Here is a 26,424-nt window from a genome sequence, read left to right on the forward strand (position 1 = left end):
GTGATGGAAGAACTACGGTGAGAGTCATATTTGGTCAAATGTATTGTCAAATGTGTTTTGTAATTCCTGCCAACCATTTCAAAAACGTAAAATTGAGAAAGCTGGAAATTGGGAATGTCTAAAAGAGACAACAACCCGACTAAAGAGCAGAACACAGTCGAAGGCCACCAACGGGTCTTCAATATAGCAATTAAATCCTGAATCCGGAGGTATGCTTCAGCTGGCCTCTAAACAAAACATGTATACTGATGAGGGTTTTCTTTTAATTATTGGGAGCTTACCAATGACTCTATGACTCTATGGAAAAATCACATGGTATAAACTATGCAGAAAGACTCTTCTTATATCGGAAAGCTAAATTCATATAATCTGCATCATAAATACTAGTAAATAAATTTTAAAAAAACAATAGTCCATGTTAACGACCGCACTGTATCTTTGAAACCAGTAATCGTTTCGCTGTATTTAGTTGTATTGAATTAAAACTATATTCCTAAGGCAACGAATATAATGTGTGCTACTTATTTTTCTCGCTTACGATTAGTTTTGTTCATTTAGATAATGCATTCAATACAAATTAGTTGGCCCATTAAACCTATTACATGGCGTATAACATATACCAGGAGGTATCCTGCTCTTTCATAATGTTTGGCATGTTTCTTTATTTCACAGTGAGTTTTTTTTAGCAGTTTATAACATTATTTGGTGGACATGTCATGACATCTACTTTGGAATTTATTGATTTTAACCCACACGGCTAGGTTTTTTCCAAGGCACAGATATTCCCTGATCTATATTTAGGCATTACGATCCTATTAAATGACCATTCCCTTGTATTAACTTTTTGAATTACAGTGTGAGATTTTCTGAAAATGAAACTAACGAAGCGTTCAGGCTAAGTTTGTGCTTTAATTGCTAAATTTTAAAGATTAAAGTCATACGGAAAACTTCATTAATGACAAGAAGTGAAGAAGAAAGGTAATTTCAGTAGATTGTCAGAAGGAAAGTTAAAAACTTGTAAATATTTATATGTATATGAAACAATGTTAATTTTAAAAGTGTTAGGATGCGAAATAATATAACAACAAAAATGCTATTTGTAATTTAAATCAAAGGATGCAAAACTAGTTGGATTTTCAATATTAAAAACAAGTAAATAAAAAAAAAAACGAAACAGATGTGTATTGAAAAAACACATAAAAATACCAGTCTTGTAATTTGATAAGCTAGACGCGTATTTTGACTCCTTACGCCTCACTAGTAGCGCTCGAAACAAAATAGTCCGAAGGCCAAATCAAATATGCAGATGAAGATCAAAAGCCGGAAATTCCGAAAGATGTTCCAAAAACGGCTAAGACAATCTTTATGCGAACAGAAAAATCTGTGCTATTCGTATTATTCAGAAAACCATATTCAGTGCATCCGCAGGAAAAAAAACCATTTCAATATGTCAAAAATGATGGCTTATGGGCTTGTTGAGAGATGTATACATTCAGAGAAACTAGAAATGACATCGAATGCAAAATTAGGAAGACCTACAGTGTTGCTAAAGAATCAAAACGATTATGAATAAAACATTTTAAGAATAAAAATCTTAAAAGAAATCTATCCTACGATGAATGAAAAACACTGATATGGTGACAATCGACTAATTATGATTGTTACAGTTAACATAATTTTGTAGAATTGTTATCTTTTACTGAATATTATCATGGTTGCTTAATTCATAAATGTAATATTTATGAATTGTCAAAATTTTAATGCATAATTGTTAGAAGTTTTAGAATTCATAAATTAAAACAAATCCCGTATATTGCTTTCCATTTGATTTTGTTTTCTTAGCAATTATTCACATCAGGATGAGTTTAGAATGCCTGGGACGTACTTTTGTGACTGTTATCAATTCAATTTTCATGGTAAGTTTGATTTTTGTTTACACTTCTTCATTGCAATTATTAATTTTAAATATTGTCTCTTTTAAATATTTGCATTGCATGTATTAGAATCCGTAATTTTGAATATCTGATAATTTCATTGTATTGCGGACTTAATTATCGGTAGTTTTACTGTCGTAAATAAAAGAGACTAGAAAACAGATTTTTGTATCGCTTCGCATTAAAAAACATATTCATGAATCATAAATCGCATTTTCAGAATCTAAAGGACTATGAGTAATTTCATTGTTCGTACACCAAAATGAAAATAACGATACGTCATTGGTTGAATTTCCATTGTTTAAAACGTTTTGAACCAATCACAACGTTTTGGTGTACGTTTTTTACTAATATTACTCAGAATGCATTAGTTTCTGAATAGGCGAAATTGTATGAACATATTTGTAATCCATATTTCTTTATTCGAGACAGTTACATTTTTATATTTAAAGCGCGAGGCTTGTCGAGCTTTTTGAATAATCAAAATTTAACTGTTGCGAGTGGAGAAATATCGTAATACACAAGTAAAGCGATGGAATCTGTTTTTCTTTTGATTTGTATTCTTCCTGTTGAAGAAAATTGTGTAAATTTTATGTGACATCATTAGGTATGGTCGCTTTTTTCATGACGTCACAATAGGAATATCAAGAACAATCAATGAAAATTAAACGTCACAATTAAACTTCCACCAATCATTTGCCGAGATTTTACAATAGTGAGGAGATATACAATATATGTATGTTGTCGGGATAATATAAAAAATATTTGTATCAGCTTTAGAAACAGGACAAAAAGCGAGGCTCCGTCGAGCTTTTCTTTTGTTTTGTAGCGAGTACAAAACATTTTATATTTTCCGACAATGTACATGTATGATATTGTTTTTATCCTGAACTTACTTCCAACACTTGAAGCTTAAGTTATCAAAATCGAAATCATTGTCTCTTATTTCTCAAAGTAATCAACATCGTTGAAACACGGACCGAGAAGAAGACACCAAAATGAACTGAATAGGAAACAGAAATATTCATATTACCGCTTGCTCAACGCGGAAGTGGGGTAAAAGGAGACTTTATTTGTAGAAGTACAAATAAAGCAAACATTTATTTGTATATATACCTGTTATTTGTACAACAGTATGCTTATTACAGAATACATTTTTTTTTTCACAACGACCAAGAAATGTGAAAAAGAGCAAGCATTAGAGAAACTGTGTAATATTTTCCAGATGTGCACAAGAATGTTTTGATTAGTTAACAACGGCAAAAGGCGCATGACATTTCACAAGTTGTGGATTTAGATAAAAGCGATCTGCTTGATAATATAAGTTAAACCTACTTAAAATTAACCCGAATAATCCAGTCGTTATATTACGATCACTCCATTAACCCTGAGAAAAGAAGTCGATAGAGGGCGCTGAATTATTCGAGTTAACTTAAAATCAATTCTATAAACAGTTCGTTCCGGTTTACAAAAAAAAACCTGTAGCAATCTTATATATCAGTTATGTCATTTTCTAAAAGAACCTTGATCAGTCGATAAAATGTTTTAAAGATTTAATTTTTTATGTATTTTAATAGAACATAAAAAAATTAGGTTAAGAACCGCCAAATAGTTTTCCCCTTGGTTACAAGATATACTAACCAAAGGGATACTAAATTAAAAGTTAATTAAGACATTGTTACATTATAGGAGGAAGATAGTCATATATCATGAAAGTAACAAATCAAATTTGAGTTTTGTTTCGGTAGAGTAATTTTTCCGGATCTTTTGGCCTTATACAATCACTTGTAAATACATAATGGGATCATACAAGTAAGATTTTATTTTGACACTCCTGAACCTACCAATATATCAGTCTATTTTTGGAAAGAGTTTGTATTCAACATACAGAAACAACCATCAAACCACACTGAAGCAAGCTCACATTAAGAGGTCCACGTACAGACATCAACAATATACAGAGCCGACCTCTAAATTGCCCAAAAAGCTGTAGAACTAATTTTCTTCTTGTACGATCATATTTCCTCAATAAATCTCGTCATTTTTGTAAAAACTTTTTATTTTTCAGTTTTTTAGCCTTTCCTTGTTAGCTGCAGGTGTAGTTGCCAAACTAGCATCGGATATTAGTTTTATAAATGGACTTGAAGATCAAGTTAAAGAATATTTAAATTCTACGACAGCGAATATTGGAACTTCAAACAACGGAATCAACAATTTGTCCATTGCTCAGCATTTAGATGGGATGGCCCTTATATTCATTATTTCTGGTTGCGTTTTGTTTTTCTTGTCATTTTCTGGTTGTTGTGGAGCCTTGTGCAATTCTAAAACAGCAATGACTATCGTGAGTATTCTGTTTACGAAAATAGACTGGTTCCCTGTCTATTATCTGCTTGGTTCTGTCAGATATAACATATAGACATGGCACAGTGTGAATCAGTTACTCGTATCTTTTAAGGGAGATAACCATCCTACTTATGAAAGTGTTTAAACTGTCTCTTATATCGTGCATCATTTTTCTGTTCTTTGTTTTCAAAGTTACTAATTTTGCTTCATGAGGTAGCTGTTGCTTGTCTTTTGGTCGTTTTACATCGAAATGACCGTGAGGGCATTCCGATGGATTACTATCGCCTAGATTTGCACACGTTACTTTCGTTTTGGGTTTGTAACCGTTCTATAAACATGATAAATACGCGGATATTAAAAAGTGCCATCTAACATTTCTTATCATTTGTTATAAATATATCTCTTCAATCAAGGACGTATAACTAACATTAGTACTGAGTTTACACGTAGTTCGAATTCGATTCGTTTAGGTTAGTTTAGTTTAAACATATTTATTTATAAAGTGGATTGGGAAACAAGTAAGTTTTCGAAACTTACATAATAAATCCCTTTCCATTTTGAGGGTGCGAGTGCTGCCTTGTAACGGCATTAAACTACTCTTTTATCGTCCTCTTCCGACGGACTATCATAGTTTCCTCAAGACCATACTCGCAAATTGTGTCAAGGGAGAGCCGAAGTTTTATAGAAGAGTGTCCACCATGCTCTTGCACTGCACTATTATTAGAATAGTAGAATAGAATGATATATAAACGGATAAATACATGTAACTGTTATATTAATATAATATATAAGAACAAACCAGTGTATACTGATTTGTATCACTACAATATAAGAGTTATTAAGGTTGGATTTCCTGTCAATTATTCATTAACCACGAACTGGTCTCAAGAAAAAAACAAAATCTGCACATTAAACTCAGTTTCAGGTATAAGATAAGATAAGATATTTTTATTTCCTAATCATAGAGCTCATAACAAGCATTTAATCACACAAAGTAAAAATAAAAAGCCTTTCTCTCCCACTCGCATACACTCACACATACAACTATCGTTCTGATTAAGGATGATTGATTTAACAGTTCAACATATAAATGAAAAAAATAGCATACATATAAAAATACCAATACAAAAGTATTTGTTTTATGAGGAGAGTCAGTTGCCTACATTGTATATATATGGAACGAAGGATAACTCTTACTGCCCAGAAAAGAACAATTTATATTATGTTACAATGAACTGGTGAAGACTAGAAATAAGTTTAATAATTTCAGTTAAGCAAATACTTAGTTTCTCAATGTGTAAAATGAGGATAGCAATTCACATAATTTAGAGTTAAAATGAAGGCTATCGTTTGACATAAACCAAATAAGCAGATTACTATCAGATATTTGGGATAGATATGGGTATTTTGCAAAGAGTTCATCCAGAAAGGTTTTTCTTTCCTTATTATAAAGGGTACATTTAAATAAAAAATGCTCTTCGTCTTCAACCGAGTTCATTGAACAAAACTGGCATGTTCTCTCTGATCTTGGCAGTGTAATATTTTTTCCATGGTCAACAATTTTTCGTTCGTAACGACCTCTCTCTATGCGGAGACAATGATTACTTATTCTAAATCTAGTTAGTATGACTCTCTTGTCTCTGTTTTTAATATTGAAGTATTCTTCAAAAGTGAAATTATGTTTAAATTTAAAGTAGTTGCTCAATTTACTGTGATCATCTTTTTTAATAAAGTCTTTTTGTTGGCTCCAATATGTTAAAAAATCATTTTTGATACATTTTCTAAGTAAAATTTTGAATTTATTTTTACTGAGTTTTTTACAAAGTGCTAAATTTAAACCAAGTTTTTCACTAAAAAACTTTATGTTTGCATACCACGATTGATTAGACACAGCTTTATCAGAGGAGCTTTCAATATAAGCATCACTTAAGAGATCAGTGGGCGAGTTTTCAAGGCGGTGCCAATACATTAACATTTGAATTACTATGTTAATATATAAAGGAAATCTTCCTAGCTCTGATATAACTCCAATATTTGTGCAATTTTTGGAGACACCAAGTACATATTTGCAAAATTTAAGATTTAATTTATCAGGTTCCCAATCTTTGAAGATTTCAAAAAGATGCATGGCTCTTCTTTTTGGAGTCAAATTTAACATACCCCATATTTCACAGCCATATAAAGCTATTGGTTTGATGGTGTGATCAAATATATGAAGTAAAGTCTTAATAGATGGAGAACATGACTTAATGTTTTTATAAAATTTAAAAGAAGCCTTTAGTCCTTTATCATATAGGTTTTTTCTAGCTGCATTAAATTTTCCAGTATTAGTAAGAACTAATCCTAAGTATTTATAGAATTTCACACACTCTATTCTGTTTGCACCTATATTAAATTCATCTGACAGTAGTCTCCCATTTTATAGAGATGTGATTTCATTCTGTGACAAGTGCTTTTGACCATCTACAAGAACTTGTGGTCATCCGATTTTCAGTACTTCAGTCTTGAAATCGTCTTTTTTCATGGCAAAAAAAAATTAATGTCTGCTTGTTTTCGGTTTTATCAGTTTCAATATCACTGTGATGATATCTCCCTAGAACAAAAAGTCTTAAGGGGATAGATGCAAAATCTAAGATGTAAGCTATGCTGCATGCTTTTAAAACAATATTGCCTCTTTGTTTATAGACCATGTAATTCCATGTAGCAGCTCAGCCTTTCCTCGTGCATTTATTTGTTTCTGTAACCAGTTTGGGTTCGTGTTCAGGTTTATCAGTATGGCTAGACTAAGTGTTCGATTATGCCTACCCAACTTCCAAATTTTATCTAATTTTTAGCTCACCTGGCCCAAAGGGCCAAGTGGACTTTTCTCAACACTTGGCGTCCAGCGTCCGTCGTCGTCCGAAGTCCGTCGGCGTCCGGCATCCGTAAACTTTTACAAAAATCTTATCCTCTGAAACTACTGGGACAAATTAAACCAAACTTGGCCACAATCATCATTTGGGTATTTAGTTTGAAAATTGTGTCCGGTGACCCGGCATACCAACCAAGATGGCCGCCATGGCTAAAAATAGAACATAGGGGTAAAATGCAGTTTTTGGCTTATAACTCAAAAAACCAAAGCATTTAGAGCAAAATCTGACAAGAGGTAACTTTGTTTATTGGGTCAAGATCTATCTACCCTGAAATTTTCAAATGAATCGGACAATCTGTTGTTGGGCTGCTGCCCTTGCATTTCTAATTTTAAGGAAATTTTGCTGTTTTTGGTTGTTATCATGAATATCATTATAGATAGAGATAAACTGTAAACAGCAAAAAAGTTCAGCAAAGTAAGATCTGCAAATAAGTCAGCATGATCAAAATGGTTTAATTGACCCTTTAAGGAGTTATTGCCCTTTATAGTCAATTTTAAACAATTTTTCGTAAATCTTAGTAATCTTTTACAAAAATCTTCTCCTCTGAAACTACTGGGACAAATTAAACCAAACTGGGCCACAATCATCATTGGGGTATTTAGTTTAAAAATTGTGTCCGGTGACCCAGCATACCAACCAAGATGGCCGCCATGGCTAAAAATAGAACATAGGGGTAAAATACAGTTTGGGCTTATAACTCAAAAACCAAAGCATTTAGAGCAAATCTGACATGAAGTTAAAGCGTTGATCAGGTCAAGATGAAATTTTCAGATGAATCAGACAACCTATTGTTAGGTTGCTGCCCCTGAATTGGTAATCCTAAGGAAATTTTGCTGTTTTAGGTTATTATCTTGAATATTATTATAGATAGAGATAAACTGTTAACAGCAAAAATGTTCAGCAAAGTAAGATCTACAAACAAGTTTGCATGAACAAAATGGTCAATTGACCCTTTAAGGAGTTATTGCCCTTTATAGTCAATTTTAAACAATTTTTCGTAAATCTTAGTAATCTTTTACAAAAATCTTCTTCTCTTAAACTACTGGGACAAATTAAACGAAACTTGGCCACAATCATTCTTGGGGTATCTAGTTTGAAAATTGTGTCCGGTGACCCAGCACACCAACCAAGATGGCCGCCATGGCTAAAAATAGAACATAGGGGAAAAATACAGTTTTGGGCTTATAACTCAAAAACCAAAGCAGTTAGAGCAAATCTGACAAGGGTAAAATTGTTCATCAGGTCTATCTGCCCTAAATTTTTTAGATGAATCCGACAACCTGTTGTTAGGTTGCTTTTTTTGGTTATTATCTTGAATATAACTATAGATAGAGATAAACTGTAAACCGCAATAATGTACAGCAAAGTAAGACCTAAAAATAAATCAACATGACCAAAAGCGTCAATTGACCCTAGGGAGTTATTGCCCTTTTTAGTCAATTTTTAACAATTTTCATAAATTTTTAAATGTTCACTAACATTTTTCACTGAATCTATTGATCATTATAGATAGAGATAATTTTAAGCAGCAAGAATGTTTAGAAAAATAAGATTTACAAACACATCCCCATCATCAAAACACAATTTTGTCATAAATCCATCTGTGTCCTTTGTTTAATATTCACATAGACCAAGGTGAGCGACACAGGCTCTTTGGAGCCTTTAGTTTATATAATATCGTTGTGTATGTATTTTGTTAAAATAAATAAGAATATTTTATGATCATTAATTTCATTGTAAACTAGACCTGGCAAGGAGGCGGAGCTATACAGTGATACAATAACTTCTGAGATAATAGTTAGACAACTGGTTTAAGCTCCTCTAATTTTTTGCTTTTTCTATTTACCAATAACATTTATAACTTTTTTATTCATAGTCCTATTTGGGTTTTTTATTGTTGCGGTATATTACCTTATTTATTATACAAGTTATCAATTAATGATAATCATAATGATTTCAAGTGATGTTTTGTAAATTCTGTTTCTACTCTGAAATATTTTGAAAAACCTTAGAGGTCGTCGTTTCACAAGTGGGGTAAAATCTATACTTCAAAGTTAAGTCACGTTATTGACTTCATATATTCCAATGAACTTAAAATAAAACATACTGCAGATACAGATAAGTCTGTATAGGAACAAATCTTTTCTAACTAGGTTGTTATGCCCCACCTACGATAGAAGAGGGGCATTATGTTTTCTGGTCTGTCCGCCCGTCTGTCCTTCTGTCCGTCCGCTCGTTCATTCGTTCAGGTTAAAGTTTTCGGTCAAGGTAGTTTTTGATAAAATTGAAGTCCAATCAACTTTAAACGTAGTACACTTGTTCCCTATGATATGATCTTTTTAATTTAATTGCCAAATTAGACTTTTGACCCCAATTTCACGGTCCACTGAACATAGAAAATGATAGTGCAAGTTTCGGGTTAAAGATTTTGGTCAAGGTAGTTTTTGATGAAGTTGAAGTCCAATCAACTTGAAACTTAGTACACATGTTCCCTATGCTATGATCTTTCAAATTTAATTGCCAAATTTTACTTTTGACCCTAATCTTACGGTCAACTGAACATAGAAAATGATAATGCAAGTTTCAGGTAAAAGTTTTTGGTAAAGGTAGTTTTAGATTTAGTTGAAGTCCAATCAACTTGAAACTTAGTACACATGTTCCCTATGGTGTGATCTTTCTAATTTAATTGGCAAATTAGACTTTTGACCTCAATTTCACGGTCCACAGAACATAGAAAATGATAGTGCAAATGGGGCATCCGTGTACTATGGACACGTTCTTGTTTTAAATTATATTCTTTTAATGTTTTACAGGCCGGATTAAAGTACCAGTATTTTTTTGTATCCTACTAACAAATGTATGATGTAATTAGATATCAACTGTAAAGCGAATATAAAAATAAGAAGATGTGGTATGATTGCCAATTTGACAACTATCCTTCAAAGAATGTAAGCAATTATAGGCAACCATACGGCCATCAATAAAATGGAAAAAAAACCATACGGTATGCAGCAATTTTTGGAAGGAGTTAAACCGCCTGTCAAAAAAAAAAGTGAAAATCAAAAGGAAGATCGAAATAAAGTATATGAAATGGACAAAAGGAAACACAAATACCAAAAATCATGGGGAAAAGATCACGAATGGTTGAATTATATAGTAGACCGGAATTTAAATCTATCATTTATATAAGTGTTTGTCAAATGAGTGTAATTGTTACAGTACCAGTAGATTTGGAGCCGGACCAGTAGAGTTTTCAGACCCAGTACCAGTAGATTTGGAGCCGGACCAGTAGAGTTTTCAGAACACTGGTACGGCTGGCCAGTACACAAAAAAAGCTTAAATTCGACCCCTGGGTATGCTGTACACACAATGGTGCACATCTGTAGCTAGACCAAAAGTTCCCTGACCCAAACTTTTATCATATTTATAAAATTATATATACTACATTTTATATAAAAGTTTAGAATCATTCTATTATTTTTGATTTTGATTAGACAATTCTACCTTAAACGGATATTTTACCGTTCTCAATTAATCTGTTTACGTATTTAGAAACAGTAAAAATGTATTTCTTATCATTGACATGTTTTATTTTTAACAGTACGCCATGATCATAATAGTTATGTTCATTGCAGAAATTGTTGTGGTAATTTTACTGTATGCTGCTCCAAACACGGTTAGTAACATTTGACTGTATTATTTTTTGTATTCAGACTGGAACAGAAAACATAAAATAGGCACCAAAGATACATTTTTTTTGTACAAGAGGGACAGTCAAACTCTTATAACGAAAATAAACTGACAACGCCATGGCTAAAAATGAAAAGGACAAAGAGACAAACAAACAATAGTACACATGACACAACACAGAAAACTAAAGAATAAACAACACGGACCCCACCAAACACTATGGGTGATCTCAGGTGCTCCGGAAGAGTAAGAAGATTCTGCTCCAAATGTGGCACCCGTCGTGTTGCTTATGAGATTTCAAGTTATATATAACATTCAGAGGTCACTTAATGACCGTACATTATATGTCAAGCTTACTTTCTAGTAATATCCAAATATTTTCATCACGAAACCCAAAAGATGACTTTTAATGTTTTTTTTAGCTGAAATCTGAAGATTATATAAACTTGCATCGTGTCATTTTCGAACATGAAGACACTTATTTATCGTGCAACTACGAATAACCGGATATTACATTCTATTATTCAAATTGCTCATGATTTCATCAAATTTGACATTCTCACTTTTATTCTGATATAAATCAGTTCCTGAATTACACTTGATTTTATAACTAGCCAATTTACATTGTGTGTTTTAGACGTATTCATATTTTCGATATATAGTTTTGTTCATGTGACAATAGCGTTGTTGCAACTCCTTTACTCATATTTAAAAGTTAATGTTCGGCATTTCGAAACACAAACAAACGCACATACAAACTGAATTGTGCTATATGAAATATGTAGATGGAACTAAGTAAACTAAAAAAAAAAACGAACTTCAAGGAAAGTACAAAACGGAAAGTCCTTTACAAAATGACTAAATCAAAAGCTCCAACACATCCAACTTATGGGAAGCAACTGGCATATTCCTTAACTAGAACAGCCATTTCTCTATTTCGAAAATGGTGGCTTAAATCTGGTTTTATAGCTAGCTAAACTTCTAATTCAGTGGCATTACCTTTACTAGAGGGGAGTAGTTCTCAGTCACTTTGCAGAGATTCATGTGTATAAAAGACGTCGTATTTGATCTGGAGATCAGTAACACAAGGTCGATCCGAGAAAGAAAACATAAAAGTCTGATACAAACAATTCCAACATAGATCACTGCAGATTATTTGTGCTAGTTATTATTGTATTAGTTCTAAGTTTAGACCCAAGGTTCACATACAAAAAGAAATGTATTTTCGTCCTAAGATGTATCTATAATATAGTACTTTTGATAACTATATATCTTACAGATTCAAGATGCTATAAAAGACGCTTTATATGAATCGTTGCAAAACTACAGAGGGCTTGGAAACTTTGATGCTACAACACTTGGGTGGATGTTTTTCATGAAAGAGGTAAATGCATTCTTAATCTCATTCCGCTACAGCGACATTTACTTTTAATCATGTATTTAGTTGAAGTTATTTGTATTTAAAATCTAAAGGTCAATGGTCTATAAGGTGACGATTTCTTAAGGTTCGGAAAAGATGTAATTACGTGGTTATGAATACACAGAACTAATATTTAAAGATAAAGGCAACTGTTTTTGATCTTAAACATACTTGTATATAGAAAATATTGACTTGCTCACAAAATAAATTCTATCTGGACGTTTAATTTATCCAAATGAAAATCTAAAATTCATCCTTGTCTAGTACACAATGTTAAATCAATGATGTCGACATCGTGATATTAACTATGCTAACACGATATCGTGTCAACATCGTTAAGAACTCTTAAATATTGTTTACATCCTTCACATCGCAATACATACCATGTAGTAACGATATGGATCCTAGGTGATGCAAGGGTTTGAACTCCCTTTTTGACGATCAATGCCTTTGAATGGGGACATATGATTGCAACCCTCCTTTTAATCATAGGTTTGAACCCCCTTTTAAAACTGGATGCATCCGTCCCTGAATCTTGATCCATTAACTCTACTTAGTTGCGGGTACTCAGACGAAGTCTAAACTAGAAAATAGAGCCGTGGTGTAGTGGTAAAGGGCATCGGACTATTAACACAAAGGTGACACCATTTGCAAGTATGGTCTTGAGAAAACGATGTTAGTCTGTCGGAAGGGGACGATGAATGGTTGACCCGTGTTGAGAGAGAGTCAAATCTCTTGCACAAAAAGACACACTTGTAGATTTTGAAAAAAAGCAGGCTTATGCCACTACAAGGCAGCACTCGCATTCGCAGAGTCGAAATGGATTAATATGAGTTGCAATTACTTGTTTCCAAATCCACTATAAATAAATATGTTTGAACTAAACTAGAATGCGTATTTTAAAGGTCTCTGCACGTCAAAGTGTCCCCCTACAATGAACTGGAGATCAATCTTCTGATATCTCTCCGGTTTGTCTGTTCCCGCCGAGAAGCTCCGTGATTTTCTTCCAGTACTTTAGCTTCGTCCAATATAATAATTGTCTGCACTGTGTCCTAGGACTCCCTTTGTGTTGTATTGGGAATTCTTGCCCTTGTAAATATTGTTGTATACACGTTAGTGACACATTTCCCTTAATCCAGATAAGCAGTGTACACGCGCACATTCGAAGCTTTCGAGGGGTGCTCCAAATAATGGAGGGGATATAAGTACAGTCATTTTGTACATAATTATATTCAATTTGTTTTTCGATTCTTTCCTGTAAAAAAAAACAAATTGTTGTGTCATTTTTAGTCACTTAATATAGATAAGGTATTCATTATGTTTTACCTCTCTTATACTAAGTATGAAATAAAACAAGTAGTTTAAATAAGAAGTACATGTATGGTAAGAAAAGGGGGTAATTTCTTTTAAACAATTTATTGCAAATTGTCATAACAGCTCAATTTATAAATTGAGCCCAGAAAAATAATCAGACAAAAATAGACTACTCCATTTAACTCAATGTTTCGACATGCACTAGGAACTGGAATTGTAATTATACAAAAGATTGGTTCCTTGATGCCACTGCACACACGTGTCAACATTAAAACATCTATATTTACATACGCTGCGTAACACCTTACCATTATCTTTGATTTAAAAATTGGATTAACATTGTGGAACTTTAAGTGAACTTTCTAAACCATATACATTATATTTTTAATGTCAATAGTTTCTGGTGAACATTAGGATTTCTCCATGTGGCGTATTCCCTCTCTTCTTTGTGAAATAAATTGACAATTTTTTTTAAATCTTGAGAATTTCAACATACCAATGGAGAGCTTTTGTAACTCAAATGAAGGTCGAGAATTTGTTTCTTCAGCAGTTTTTGTTTGAGTATTTCCAGTTTAAAAGCTCGTCATTGAAAAGGAAACAATGGCTCCAGAAATGATGATCTACGAATTATCATGAATTGCATATGAAGTGATGAGCCATAAATTAAAGTGTTAAGCCACAGACTATTATCAAAGTTGATTGTTTTAAAACATAGAAACAAGGTATACACGAAAACACGAATTTTCCTTAATCATTGGTTTAAATTGCACAAAATACAATTCATCCACAAATCTACCAATCATAGCGACTAATTAAATAACGTGAGTATTGCAAGATTTCTATTAAATTTATGATTTTTTGAAATAAGACATTTTGTATAACAATTATCAACAGATCGAGTGATTTTTGTCGTAGCTTTTTTAATTATAAAAAAACTCTAATTTTAAACCGCCAATTGTCGTTCTTTGTTTTCTTGCCAGAAGAAAGTAATTATGATATTGTAACTGTCTTTAGCAATTATATCTCATCTCTTTTTAAGTTGAAATTAGTGACTATTGTGTTGGCTTATTTGTAATTTTTCAGATGAACTGTTGTGGTGTTCATGGGTATTGGGATTTCAGTAATACACGCACCGATAGTTGGAGAAAACCTGGATTAGTCAACAGTAAGCTAGATGCACCAATCGTATGCTGTGTTACTGAACCACTAAGCCCTTCTAAAGCTGATACAAGTTGTGCACGCGAAGAAACCTTTGATATACATACACAGGTAATATAAATTTTGCATATTCGGGTATTGGTATTAATTCACTCATACGGTCATTGCATCGGACATAAACACATTTATTGAAAATCGTATTGTTGGCATGATACGGTTGTGTTCTTCTCTTCTATTAAACCATTCAGTTAATCAGTTTAATTGAGGTATCGAGCTGTCATGTCAGAAATTGTTGTTGATCCTTTGTTAATTTATGTATTATTTTCATTTTACTTAGTTTCTTTTATTGCATATTCGGAATCTGACTTCTTTTAAACTGAATATTACTGTGCGCATTGCTGTGTACTTCTATATTCTACAATTATTGGAATTATAAAGCGGGTCAGATCTCAAACAACCATGTGTAACCCCGCAGCTTTTTTACACCTGTCCCAAGTTAAGAACATCTTGCCTTTTTTAGTGTAGCATTTTTTTTTTTAAATTTTATTTCATTTTTATGTTTTGTTTTTAGTATGATATCCATTTTCATTGAACTAGTACACTAATTTTGGGGCCAACTGAGGACCACCTTTGGATGCGAAATTTTCTCGCTGCGATAAAGACATATTAGAGGCCTTTTGCTGTTATCTGCCCTTTGGTTGGGTTTTTGTTTCTTCAACATATTCTCCATTTTCATTCTCAATTTTATTTTATATATAAAACAAATGATTTTTTTTTACCATTATTTTACAGACGGAATTTGTTATATATTTTTAAATATAGAGCAGTCGAATTCTGATAAGTTGTGGTTATATTTTTCGTGTCCCGCCTTCATAAACACGTAGTATTTTGATTTCCGGTCAGTCAGTTTATCCGTCATTGTTATTGACGTCGCAATCAGCACAATTAAAAAGCATACAACATTTATAATATAAAGAACCAACTCAAAGATTGAATATAACATTTATTGATAATATCAGCATTAAGTCTTTTATGAGTTGAATGCATATAGCACGTTATATAGTAATCCAAATACTAAAGTCTCTGACTTCTGGTTCTTAAAAGACCAAATTAATCTATGCACAAATGTATATGAATAATATAGCACTTTACAGTTTATTAAAATAATAGAATACTCAAAATTTTTCGAATGAGTAATATTCTAGTCCTCCTCATGTTTGATGCGAATAAATGAATCTAATAAACACCTAATACAAATGCAAGAGTCTCAAAGAGCAGGAAATAATTCTTATGTATATTGTTTAATTTTTAGTGCATTTTTTTTTTATTAATTTGGATTTAGAAAACAAGAGTATTCTGATTACATCATCTATCACACTTTGTTCCAATGCTATGATAAATACATGCAATCGTAACAAGTTTACACTTTGATCATTACAGGGATGTTTTGGTGCAGTATGGGACGTTCTAATGGGCAACTCATTGTATACCGGAATAGTATTTTCTGTGGCATTTGTTTTCCAGGTATCAGTAAAAAAAAGTTTTTTTCGCGTGTATGATTCATAAAAAGTAAAATCACAAAATTACAGAACTCCGAGGAAAATTCAAAACGAAAAGTCTCTATTAATCAAATGGCAAAATCAAATGATAAAACACATCAAACGAATGGACAACGACTGTCATATTCTTGACGTGGTACAGGCATTTTCATATGAAGAAAATGATACTGTTGAATGTAAGACGGGCTTATTACTGTTGTTTTTTAGTGATTAGTGAGCTTTTATACATATCTGTTTGTTGAATGTGTAAATGCTATTTTTTTTCTTGTAGCACTTGTTTAGGTGTTTTTTTATGAGTATAGTATTTTTTTACGCAAGGTCTTTGTACTTATTTTGATTAAGTTATTCATTTGTTTTAAAGAAATTTAAATTATTGTATGACTATGGCTGTGACCATGAAAATATATAGGCAAAAATGAGTAAAACGATTAACAGATTCGTCGCGATATGTTGACCACATGTGAGCTATTCCATGTTCGTTTTCAATCCTCATCGTACCTCATGATCGTCCGTCGTCGTCATCATCATCACCTATCACCATCCGTCCATCGTCTTAGCCATCATCCATCGTCCGTTATTTTTTTTTTACAAAAAAACATCTCTGAAATAACTGGACAAATATTAAAGAGCCAAACTTGACACCATTCATCGTTAAGGTAAATTTATCTAGGATTCGCAAGATGATTCCGATTGACAACCAACAGGGACCGATATATATATAACATAGGGGTAAAATAATGTTTTTCTCTGTTATAACTGAAAACTTATATTGATAGAGAACATCTCACAGGGGAAAAATAATAATGTGTTGAGATCGAACTACTGTTATTTTAAATCAAAACTGTGCTACGAATACTTGAAAGATTTATTGCCTTTAACTGGTGAGTAATTAGATGGTTCACCAATGCCATTTATCTTGAAAACTATAATATATATTAAAAAAAATGTACAATTCAGTATACAATGATCGGTTTAAGGTCTCCCTACTCTTTATAGCAATTGGATCAAAATATTTCCATTTATATTGTGTCTTTCTATTTTGTGATGTTACTCTATTGTTTCAGGTAAGGGTGAAGATTTGTATCTATTAAAACGTGTAAACCAGCTGCATTTGTTTGCCCCTTTCCTAAATCAGGAATCTGATGTTTAGATGATGTCGTTTGTTGATGTTGTTCAAAAGTGTTTCTTATTTCTCGTTATTTATATAGGTTAGAGCGTTGGTTTTTCCGTTTGATTGGTTTTACACTAGTCATTTTTGGAGTTCGTTATAGCTTGTTGCTCGGTGTCAGCCAAGGCTCTGTGTTGGAGACCGTACTTAACTTAAACTATAATGGTTTACTTTTACAAGCTGTGACTTGGATGGAGAGTTGGCACTCATACCACACCTTCTTATATCTATATATTATTGTATATAACGCGCGTCGGATACAGTGCAGGCGATTTGGTGCCACCAAATCTCAGTAGCATGAGTTCGAAACCCGGCGAGGGATGAACAACAAATTTCCGAAATCAAATTTACAGATCTAACATTGTTGGGCTGATGTTTAGACGCATTATTATATATAATATACATATATGCTGATAAACGACACCGGATATGTAGAGCCTTAGTTTGGTTTACCGTCTGCAGTGCTAACTGCTATATGTTGAATCAATAATATATAAGAGATACCAGAGAGACTCATAGATCGAAAATAAACTGACAACCCCATTACTAAAAAAATAAAGACAAACAGACAAATAAAAGTACACACGACACAACATATATCTCGCTAACGACACTAAAAGAAACTTGTGTTTTATAGTCTATAACCCGTACGTCAGTGGGTCAGTCACAAACTAAGCTAAACTATTGGTTTTAAATACAAACTCATCAAAGTTCCCCGTTGAATTTAAATTTGTGTTTTTTCTACAAAATAATCATTAGTGGCAGGTTTAAGTTGTTGTAAAATCTGTATATGTCAAGACCCAGCAGATTGAAACTACAAAAACAGAAAAGACACTATCATCATAATTCAGGAGTTGTTGATATGTCAACAGATAGTTAGTTATAATTGGGATATCACTGTACTGACTGCATTGGTTTTGTCCACACAGGAATCATAATTCATATGGAATCTTCTTAAAAAGTTTAATTTTTTTTAAATTTAAAAACGTAGTTTTAGTGTCCTACCTGTCACTAATTTAACAACATTATTTCGCTTGGATCATAGTTATCTTGAACATACTGATACTACAGACGCTAAAAGGTGTTTTTCACATCTTGATCTTATATTTTCCCAGATGGATACTTTAAACTTGGATCTATGTCAAACGTAAAAATCAGTTTCTGGTAAATAGATAGGAATATATATATATATACAAGTTGACAATTTTTTTTTTTTTGTTATTTTTTTTCCTGTGACGTATTAAATTCATATTCAGATCCATTTTGTTACATCTTGTGATCAATTTTATTTGGCAATCGCCAATGGCAGTCAGCAGGGTTAAAGAACATCAGTTGTTCGACCTGTTAGTCAAATGCGTTTTGTTTAAATATACTTTTTCACTTTTTTGGTCTTTTGGAAAATGTTGTTTGTGCTGTTTTTAGACCCTTCTACAACGAAATTTGTTTGACATGCACACGTATAAAAATTGCGATTTTTATCCAACGCAATCATAGGTTTGAACGTAGTTTTCAATTTAGACTCGTTTATATTTTTTGTTTGGGCATGTATCATATTTTCCCTCCGGTTTATATGATCCGTTCATCCTATATTGTCTCTTAAAATTCAAGAGTCAATCTTAAATTGAAAGTAAATTATATGGCCTTCCAAATACCGTTTCGATCCCTAACATCACTGAAGAGACATATATTGTCGAAATCTAGATCTGGTGTACTAAAGAAATATTGACACCGAATGTTTGTGGCACAACATCGTAGCCACAAGTTGACAATTTTTTTTTTTTTTTTTCCCTGTGACGTATTAAATTCATTTTCAGATCCATTTTGTTACATCTTGTGATCAATTTTATTTGGCAATCGCCAATGGCAGTCAGCAGGGTTAAAGAACATCAGTTGTTCGACCTGTTAGTCAAATGCGTTTTGTTTAAATATACTTATTCACTTCTTTGGTCTTTTGGAAAATGTTGTTTGTGCTGTTTTTAGACCCTTCTACAACGAAATTTGTTTGACATGCACACGTATAAAAATTGCGGTTTTTATCCAACGCAATCATAGGTTTGAACGTAGTTTTCAATTTAGACTCGTTTATATATAACATCTTCATGCCTTATATATCATGTACTGTAGTACGCCGCTAGATTAAAACTGACGTGGAAAGGTAACATATGGCCACCGAAAGCTCTTTTTTTGAGAGCCCAGGTGGTCGTGTGGTCTAGCGGGACGGCTGCAGTGCAGGCGATTTGGTGTCACGATATCACAGTAGCATGGGTTCGAATCCCGGCGAGGGAAGAACCAAAAATTTGCGAAAGCAAATTTACAGATCTAACATTGTTGGGTTGATGTTTAGACGAGTCATATATATATATATATATATATATATATATATATATGATGTATGAAAGTATCGTTTTATATTTTGTAGTTGCTGCTGATTATATTTTCGTGCATTATGATCGCAAGGAATAAGGAAAAGAGCAAATTGGCGGCAGCTTGTAGGTGGATTAGAATAGGCTCGCGTTGTTTAGTTTGTGTAGTGGAAAACGCTTAATGATTTGTTTGTATCAATAAATTTCTTATTTGCTTTATAACAGAGTATAGTACTGTCTAAGCTATATTATTCTATTGTATTACTTGGTTGAAGGAGGATTTCGATGAGCTTGACCATGTGTTTTTTTCCGGTCAAAATTACATTAATGTAACAAACAGACTTGTTTCTGGTTTCACGACAAACAGTGTTTTGAAATGACTACCTTGAGGGATAAAATAGTTAAAAATAATAAGTTATAAATAACCATGTATTGGTTTGGGTTAAACGAGATAACTCAGCAACTTTATATAACATTTTGTTTTACAAAATTTTAAATTTCGTTTTGATACATTTATGTATCTTCATCGTGTATAATTTTAGTCCTTCGTCCGAGTTTTACTACTATTTTGATCCTTATCAGTTAATGTTACTCTATAGCATAGGTTTGGACTTTAAAAATACTTTGTCCTCGAGAATCACTGAAATACGTCAATTATCTAAATATGATTGTATATCCAGTAAAGTTGGTACCGTAAACGTGATATCTACAGCTGAAATCTGTTCATGGAATTTGCACAGAAGACCTGCTTACGATAGATTTATACAAAATGATAAACAGGCAATTCATTAAATGCATGTTGTGTTATCCTTTTTTTATATATCAATTTCATTTTTCACACATGCATATAACTACATATTATGTGATTGGTGTTTTTTTTTCATGATTGTTTTGGATACACACTCTATATGATTAAGACTTGCATATTCCTTATTTTTCTACCGTAATCTTCCAAAACCATGAAGAAATAATCAATTGAATATCCGAAACACCATGGGTTAAAGTAATTATTTTTATTTACATTCTTCTATCGAAAAATTGCCCTTTTCCGATGAATTTATAACTTTATTGAGGAAAATCAATGCATGTGAAATTAAGACATTAGTAGAGTCTCATTTGAATATGAATATGAAAGTGAAAGATTAATTGGATTTTTGTGTACCAGTTGGTTATAATTCCTTGCATTACATATATTAAACATTTCAATTTATATCATGTTATAGTTACATTAATAAATACGACAATTCTGATTAATGTTTTATGGTTTTGTCGATGTTATTTTTATTTAAATGAGTTAACAGTAAACAAAATGTACTGTTGTGGTTTTGTCTATTTGTGTATTACCTCAAAAACCTATGATTTCCTCACAAGGAACATATTTGTCAGTAGTAGATGAATGTACTTAGACATAGTTGGCTATAGGAATTGTTTGTACTTACTTCTAATTCAAACATATTAATTTATTGTAGATTGGGAAACACGGTTTTTGCAACTTATTATGTATCTTGTTACTTGTTTATACAATGTACTATGTTTGCATTTTAACCCGTCAGGGTTTCATGTTTTTTGCAATAAAATATTTATTGGTATCAAAAAGGAACCGAAGTTACTTACTTGTATATGTTTCTTTCGGATTTTTGCATTCTGCGTCTAATATTTTCAGTGTTTAACCTATATGTGATTGTGTACGTTCGGCTAGGGAATTGAAATGGTCAATTAAGAAAAGCTGCAAATACACTAATGTATGTTATTTGCATGTTTATGAATCTTAGTGCCTGTTTGGGGAATTTGTTCTACTAATGATGAAAGTTAGCGAACTATCGAGTTGAACGATTCATATAAGCCAAAAACTGCATTTTACCCCTATTTTCTATTATTTGGTTGGTTGGCCAAGTCACGGTCGACCGGTAACATTTTTAAAACTAAATTCCCTAATGATGATTTTAGCTAAGTTTGGTTTAATTTGGCCTAGTAGTTTCAGAGGAGAAGATTTTTGTAAAAGATACATTTTTTAACTAAGATTTACGAAAAATGGTTGAAAATTGACTCTAAAGGGCAGTAACTCCTTAAGGGGTCAACTGACCATTTTGGTCATGTTGACTATTTGTAAATCTTACTTTGCTGAACATTATTGCTGGTTACAGTTTATTTCTATCTATAATAATATTCAAGATAACAACCAAAAACCGCAAAATTTCCTTAAAATTACACATTCAGGGGCAGCAACCTAACAACGGGTTGTTCCTGAGTTCACTTATTGCCTAAAATTATGTTCGGCAATAGGATGAATAATCATCATCAAATTTCAGGAAATAAGCTTAATGCCTGAAAATTTAAGGCAATAACTTAATGCCTAGGCGTTAGCTTATTGCCTAGGATTTAAGCTTAATGCCTGACTTCACTTATTGCCGCTAACATATATATATATATAGCATAGCATATATGCATTTATGTGTTGAAATGCATTATCACTTATAAGTAATTATACGAATACATATTGAGGGATTTCCACGCCCAGGAATAGATAACTTTTAAATAAGCTGTATTTGGCAAAACCGTTCATAAATTTGGATCTGCAATTCTTTTCAACTATGTACGTTATTTGGCTTTTTCTTGGGTTTTATTTAAGCGTCAATGACGTGTTTAAAATATGAATAAATAAAAAGCTTGGTATCATTTACCATTGAGCGAATGCTGGTGGAGGGAACACACATTTTTATCTTTCGATCTTCTTAGGATTTTTTTCTCCCATAAATCGAATACCGTAGCTGTATTTGGCAAAAACCTCTCGGAAATATCCGTCTTAATTACTCTTTTACTCTGTCCCTTATGTGGCTATATAACTTTTTCATAGACAGAACGTTCGTCTGGTTCCTAAAGCTATAAGCTTTGTTTCGTTGATAGATTTTTAACAAACATAGTGCCGATGCCTCTGCTGATGGAGGGTTTCTATCCTGATTTATAATCATCCCAGTAATCAGCACTTCTGTGTTTACATAAAATATCATAAATATGGTCATATTTAAAAGTGTACTTTTTATAAAAAAAAATACTAAAGATTTTTAACGTCCAAGAATATGTTACCGTAGCTGTATTTGGCAAAAACTTTCGAAGTTTTAGGTCCTCAATGCTCTTTCTTCAATTTTGCAGTACATTTGCATTGTTTAGTTTTTTCAAGTTTCACTCGAGAGTCTTTTGTGTTTGTAAACAAAACGCATATCTGGTGGTATTTTAAAAAATTTTCCACAATAATAATTTGTTAAAAAGTTAGGTTTTGTTAAATATAAAAGCATAACATAGTTGAAATCGTTACGACCTCATGGGACAACATCGTAGAATCCAGTGTCATTTCTAGAATCATTTTTTTTTTTTTAAATGCATATAAATATATTGTATACATAGTTTTGTCCAGTCGGTTGATCAAATATGGAGACACTGGAATTTTATATTAAAAAGGTTGGATTACTATTTTTCATAGTCAATGAAAGACAACTCCTTACTAACAATTGGTATGACTGATAAGATTTTGCTGGTATATTTCATTTAATGTTTCATTGCGTTGTAGACAACATATACTATCTTGCTCATAGGGTAAAAGAAAACAGAAAATCAATAGTGTCAAATATAAAAAAAGAAGATGTGGTATGATTGGCAATGAGACAACTATCCACAAAAGACCAAAATGACACAGACATAAACAACTATAGGTCACCGTACGGCCTTCTACATTGAACAAAGCCCATACCGCATAGTCAGCCCCGATAAGACAATGTGAAACAATTCAAACGCGAAAACAAACGGCTAAAGTCTCTATCAAAATATAAGTCCATTTTATCAATATAACAGAACTGTAAACAACTGTCATACAAGAGGGAGTTTTCACTAGCTATACAATTAGGTTTAAAATATCGCACACTTACTCAGGGAATTGCTTTATTCATTGCTTTCATAGATAATACTTGATTACCGTAGCTGAATTTGGCAACAATTTTAAGAATTTTGGTCCTCAATACTCTTCAACTTCGTACCTTATTTGGCCTTTTTAACTTTTTTGGATTCGAGCGTCCCTGATGAGTCTTTAGAAGACTAAACGAAAGTCTGGTGTATTTACAAAATTTAGTCCTGGTATCTATGATGAGTTTATTTGGATATATAAAAGAATGTTTCTTTAAATTTTTTTATTGTTTGTGTTGATGTAGAGTTATTGGACTTTCAACGTTCAAATTTTAGATTTTTTAATATATAGATAAGATCAGATAAAAAAAAAAATGTCTGTTAAAGTGTCACATATTGATCTACAATCAAATTACAAAACAACATGATGAAAAAAGGATCCATACCAAGCCTATAAAAACTTACAAAATACTGTATATACAAATAAAAGCTATAACAGTTATACTGAAGAAAATGGTTTTTACCAAAAGGCATATATAACGCGCTTTTACTTGATAGTGATTTTCTTACAACCTCACCCAATAATGACGATTTTTACTGCCTTTTAATTTTGAATATTTTCTTGTAAGTGATTCCGAAGTAACAGGCCTTTAACTGTCTGATTTAAGATTTTTTTTCATAATGTTGTACACTTACTTTTACTTCAAACTTTAACTTCGTTATTCATAATGGATTCTTAGCACGAGGACCTGTGTACATATGAGTGGTGTGGTGACAGTACCATCTGATGGAAAATGTAGCATCCGGGGATTAACAAATTTGAACAATATACCAAAGTTCGATGACTGGAAATGTTATTGGAAATGTTGTTATATATTGATTTTGCAGTGGTATTGCAGGGATTTCAAACTGTGTCTATTTCTAGGTTTTATATCAGTAGTTGTTATAATAATGCAGAATACGTGTATAGTTATAAGCTTGTGGGCTACTTTGTACATGAGATTGACATCTGCCATAGTTCTTCTTTGTTTAAGGGTGTTCCAGTTCAAGTTTTAACCGTTTATCTTACACTGAATGGCTTTTCTTGGTTGCATGGTTGGTTCATTACAAATCTGACAGCATTACGCTGTACCTGTTCTATCTGTTTGATTTGTGTTTTCAGTTGGGGTTCCAAACAGGAGTTGTATATTCCAATTTCGGCCGAACCAGAATTTGGTAGGATCTTTCTTTAAGTTTGGATGGTATTGTCAAAGATTCTACTTTAAAAAACATTAATATATTTGAAGCTTTTTGAAGATGTTGTCAATATGCAGATGATACTTTTGTTGGGTGTCACTACGATTTTTAGAACCAAACATACTGTGTGATTTTTTCGCATTGTCGAGGATCGTACAGTGGCCCATAACTGATTATATTCATATGGATAGATGTGTCATTGTCATTCATGCCACACCTCCTTATCTTTTGACTTGATTGATAAGAATCATTATCACTGAACTAGTATGTTTTTGTTTAGGGGTCAGCTGAATGACGCCTCTGGGTGCGGGAATTTCTTGTTACATTGAAGACCTGTTGGTGACCTCTGCTGTTGTTTTTTCTATGGTCGAGTTGTTGTCTCTTTGATACATTCCCCATTTCCATTCTCAATTTTATATTGTATCAATATTTTTGAAAGGAGATATAGAAAATTTTAAAATTAAGGCAAAGTATGTATGGCTTATTCAATCCGTGATTTTAATGATGCAATATATGTACAATAATATGTTCACAACAAAAAGGCAACGACAGGAGATTGCTTAGAAGTTTGATTGAGACAACCACAAAAATGCCGAGTAATTCTGATTATCAAGCTTTTTTTAGTATAAATATAATACATACGATAGATATAACATTAAAAAAGAAATGTGTAAGTGATGAAAATGATAGAATGCGTAATGTGTATAATGTCAGAATATTTCATATAAAAATGAAAAGGTGTGGTATGATTGCCAATGAGACAACTCTCCATCACAAACTAAATAACATAAAATTTAGCAACTATGGGTCACCGTACGTCTTTTATTGAAGACCCCGAAATGACAAATGTAAAAAAAATCAAACAAAATGCAATTGAGAATGGAAATTGAGAATGGAAATTGAGAATGTGTCAAAGAGACAACAATACGACCAAAGGTTAGAAAACAACTGACGACTACCAATGGGTCTCCAACACAGCGAGAAAATCCCGCACTCGACAATGGGCTCCAGCTGGCCCCTTGACAAAAATATGAGATAGCTCAGTGAAAATGTACGTCACACTAAACACCGAAACCTATTATATGTCTCTTCAGTGATGTAAGCGATCGAAAAGTAATTCGAATGCCATATAAATACCTCAATTTAGGATATACTCTTGAATTTTAAAGAGTTGAAATAGAATGAACGGATTATATAAACCGGAGGGAAAATGTAATACAAGCCCAAACGAAATAAATATAAACGAGTCTAAATTGAAAACAACTTGCAAACCTATGATTACGTTGAATAATAAACGCAAGTAAAACAAATTTTGTTGTAGAGGGGTCTAAGCCCAGATCTAATGTTTTATAAAGAGGGGTCTTAATACAGATACAGGGTCTATATAGATAAAGATATATAGACGTTAATTTGAAAATGAAAAATATCACATT

The 26,424-nt window shown here is 32.4% G+C and overlaps 1 protein-coding gene across 1 annotated transcript; it reads left to right on the forward strand.

The window, feature by feature from the left end:
- The first annotated feature begins 931 nt into the window (after positions 1-931).
- LOC134723302 (CD63 antigen-like) lies at positions 932-21,381 on the forward strand. The gene is made up of 8 exons (XM_063586922.1): positions 932-978; positions 1,843-1,916; positions 4,003-4,275; positions 10,791-10,865; positions 12,159-12,263; positions 14,697-14,882; positions 16,212-16,295; positions 19,918-21,381. Exons 2-8 carry the CDS (start codon positions 1,860-1,862, stop codon positions 20,041-20,043), a joined length of 906 nt encoding a protein of 301 aa, XP_063442992.1. The 5' UTR covers positions 932-978; positions 1,843-1,859; the 3' UTR covers positions 20,044-21,381.
- Positions 21,382-26,424: the final 5,043 nt, after the last annotated feature.

Source organism: Mytilus trossulus, chromosome 6, assembly GCF_036588685.1.
Source record: "Mytilus trossulus isolate FHL-02 chromosome 6, PNRI_Mtr1.1.1.hap1, whole genome shotgun sequence".
Taxonomy (NCBI): domain Eukaryota; kingdom Metazoa; phylum Mollusca; class Bivalvia; order Mytilida; family Mytilidae; genus Mytilus; species Mytilus trossulus.

Bases quoted from the DNA above. Each gene is read 5' to 3' on its own strand.
- LOC134723302 (XM_063586922.1), top strand. From the start codon at position 1,860: ATGAGTTTAGAATGCCTGGGACGTACTTTTGTGACTGTTATCAATTCA. The intron at 12,264-14,696 runs GTAAATGCATTC...GTAATTTTTCAG, and splicing joins GGATGTTTTTCATGAAAGAG to ATGAACTGTTGTGGTGTTCA. The intron at 14,883-16,211 runs GTAATATAAATT...TGATCATTACAG, and splicing joins CCTTTGATATACATACACAG to GGATGTTTTGGTGCAGTATG.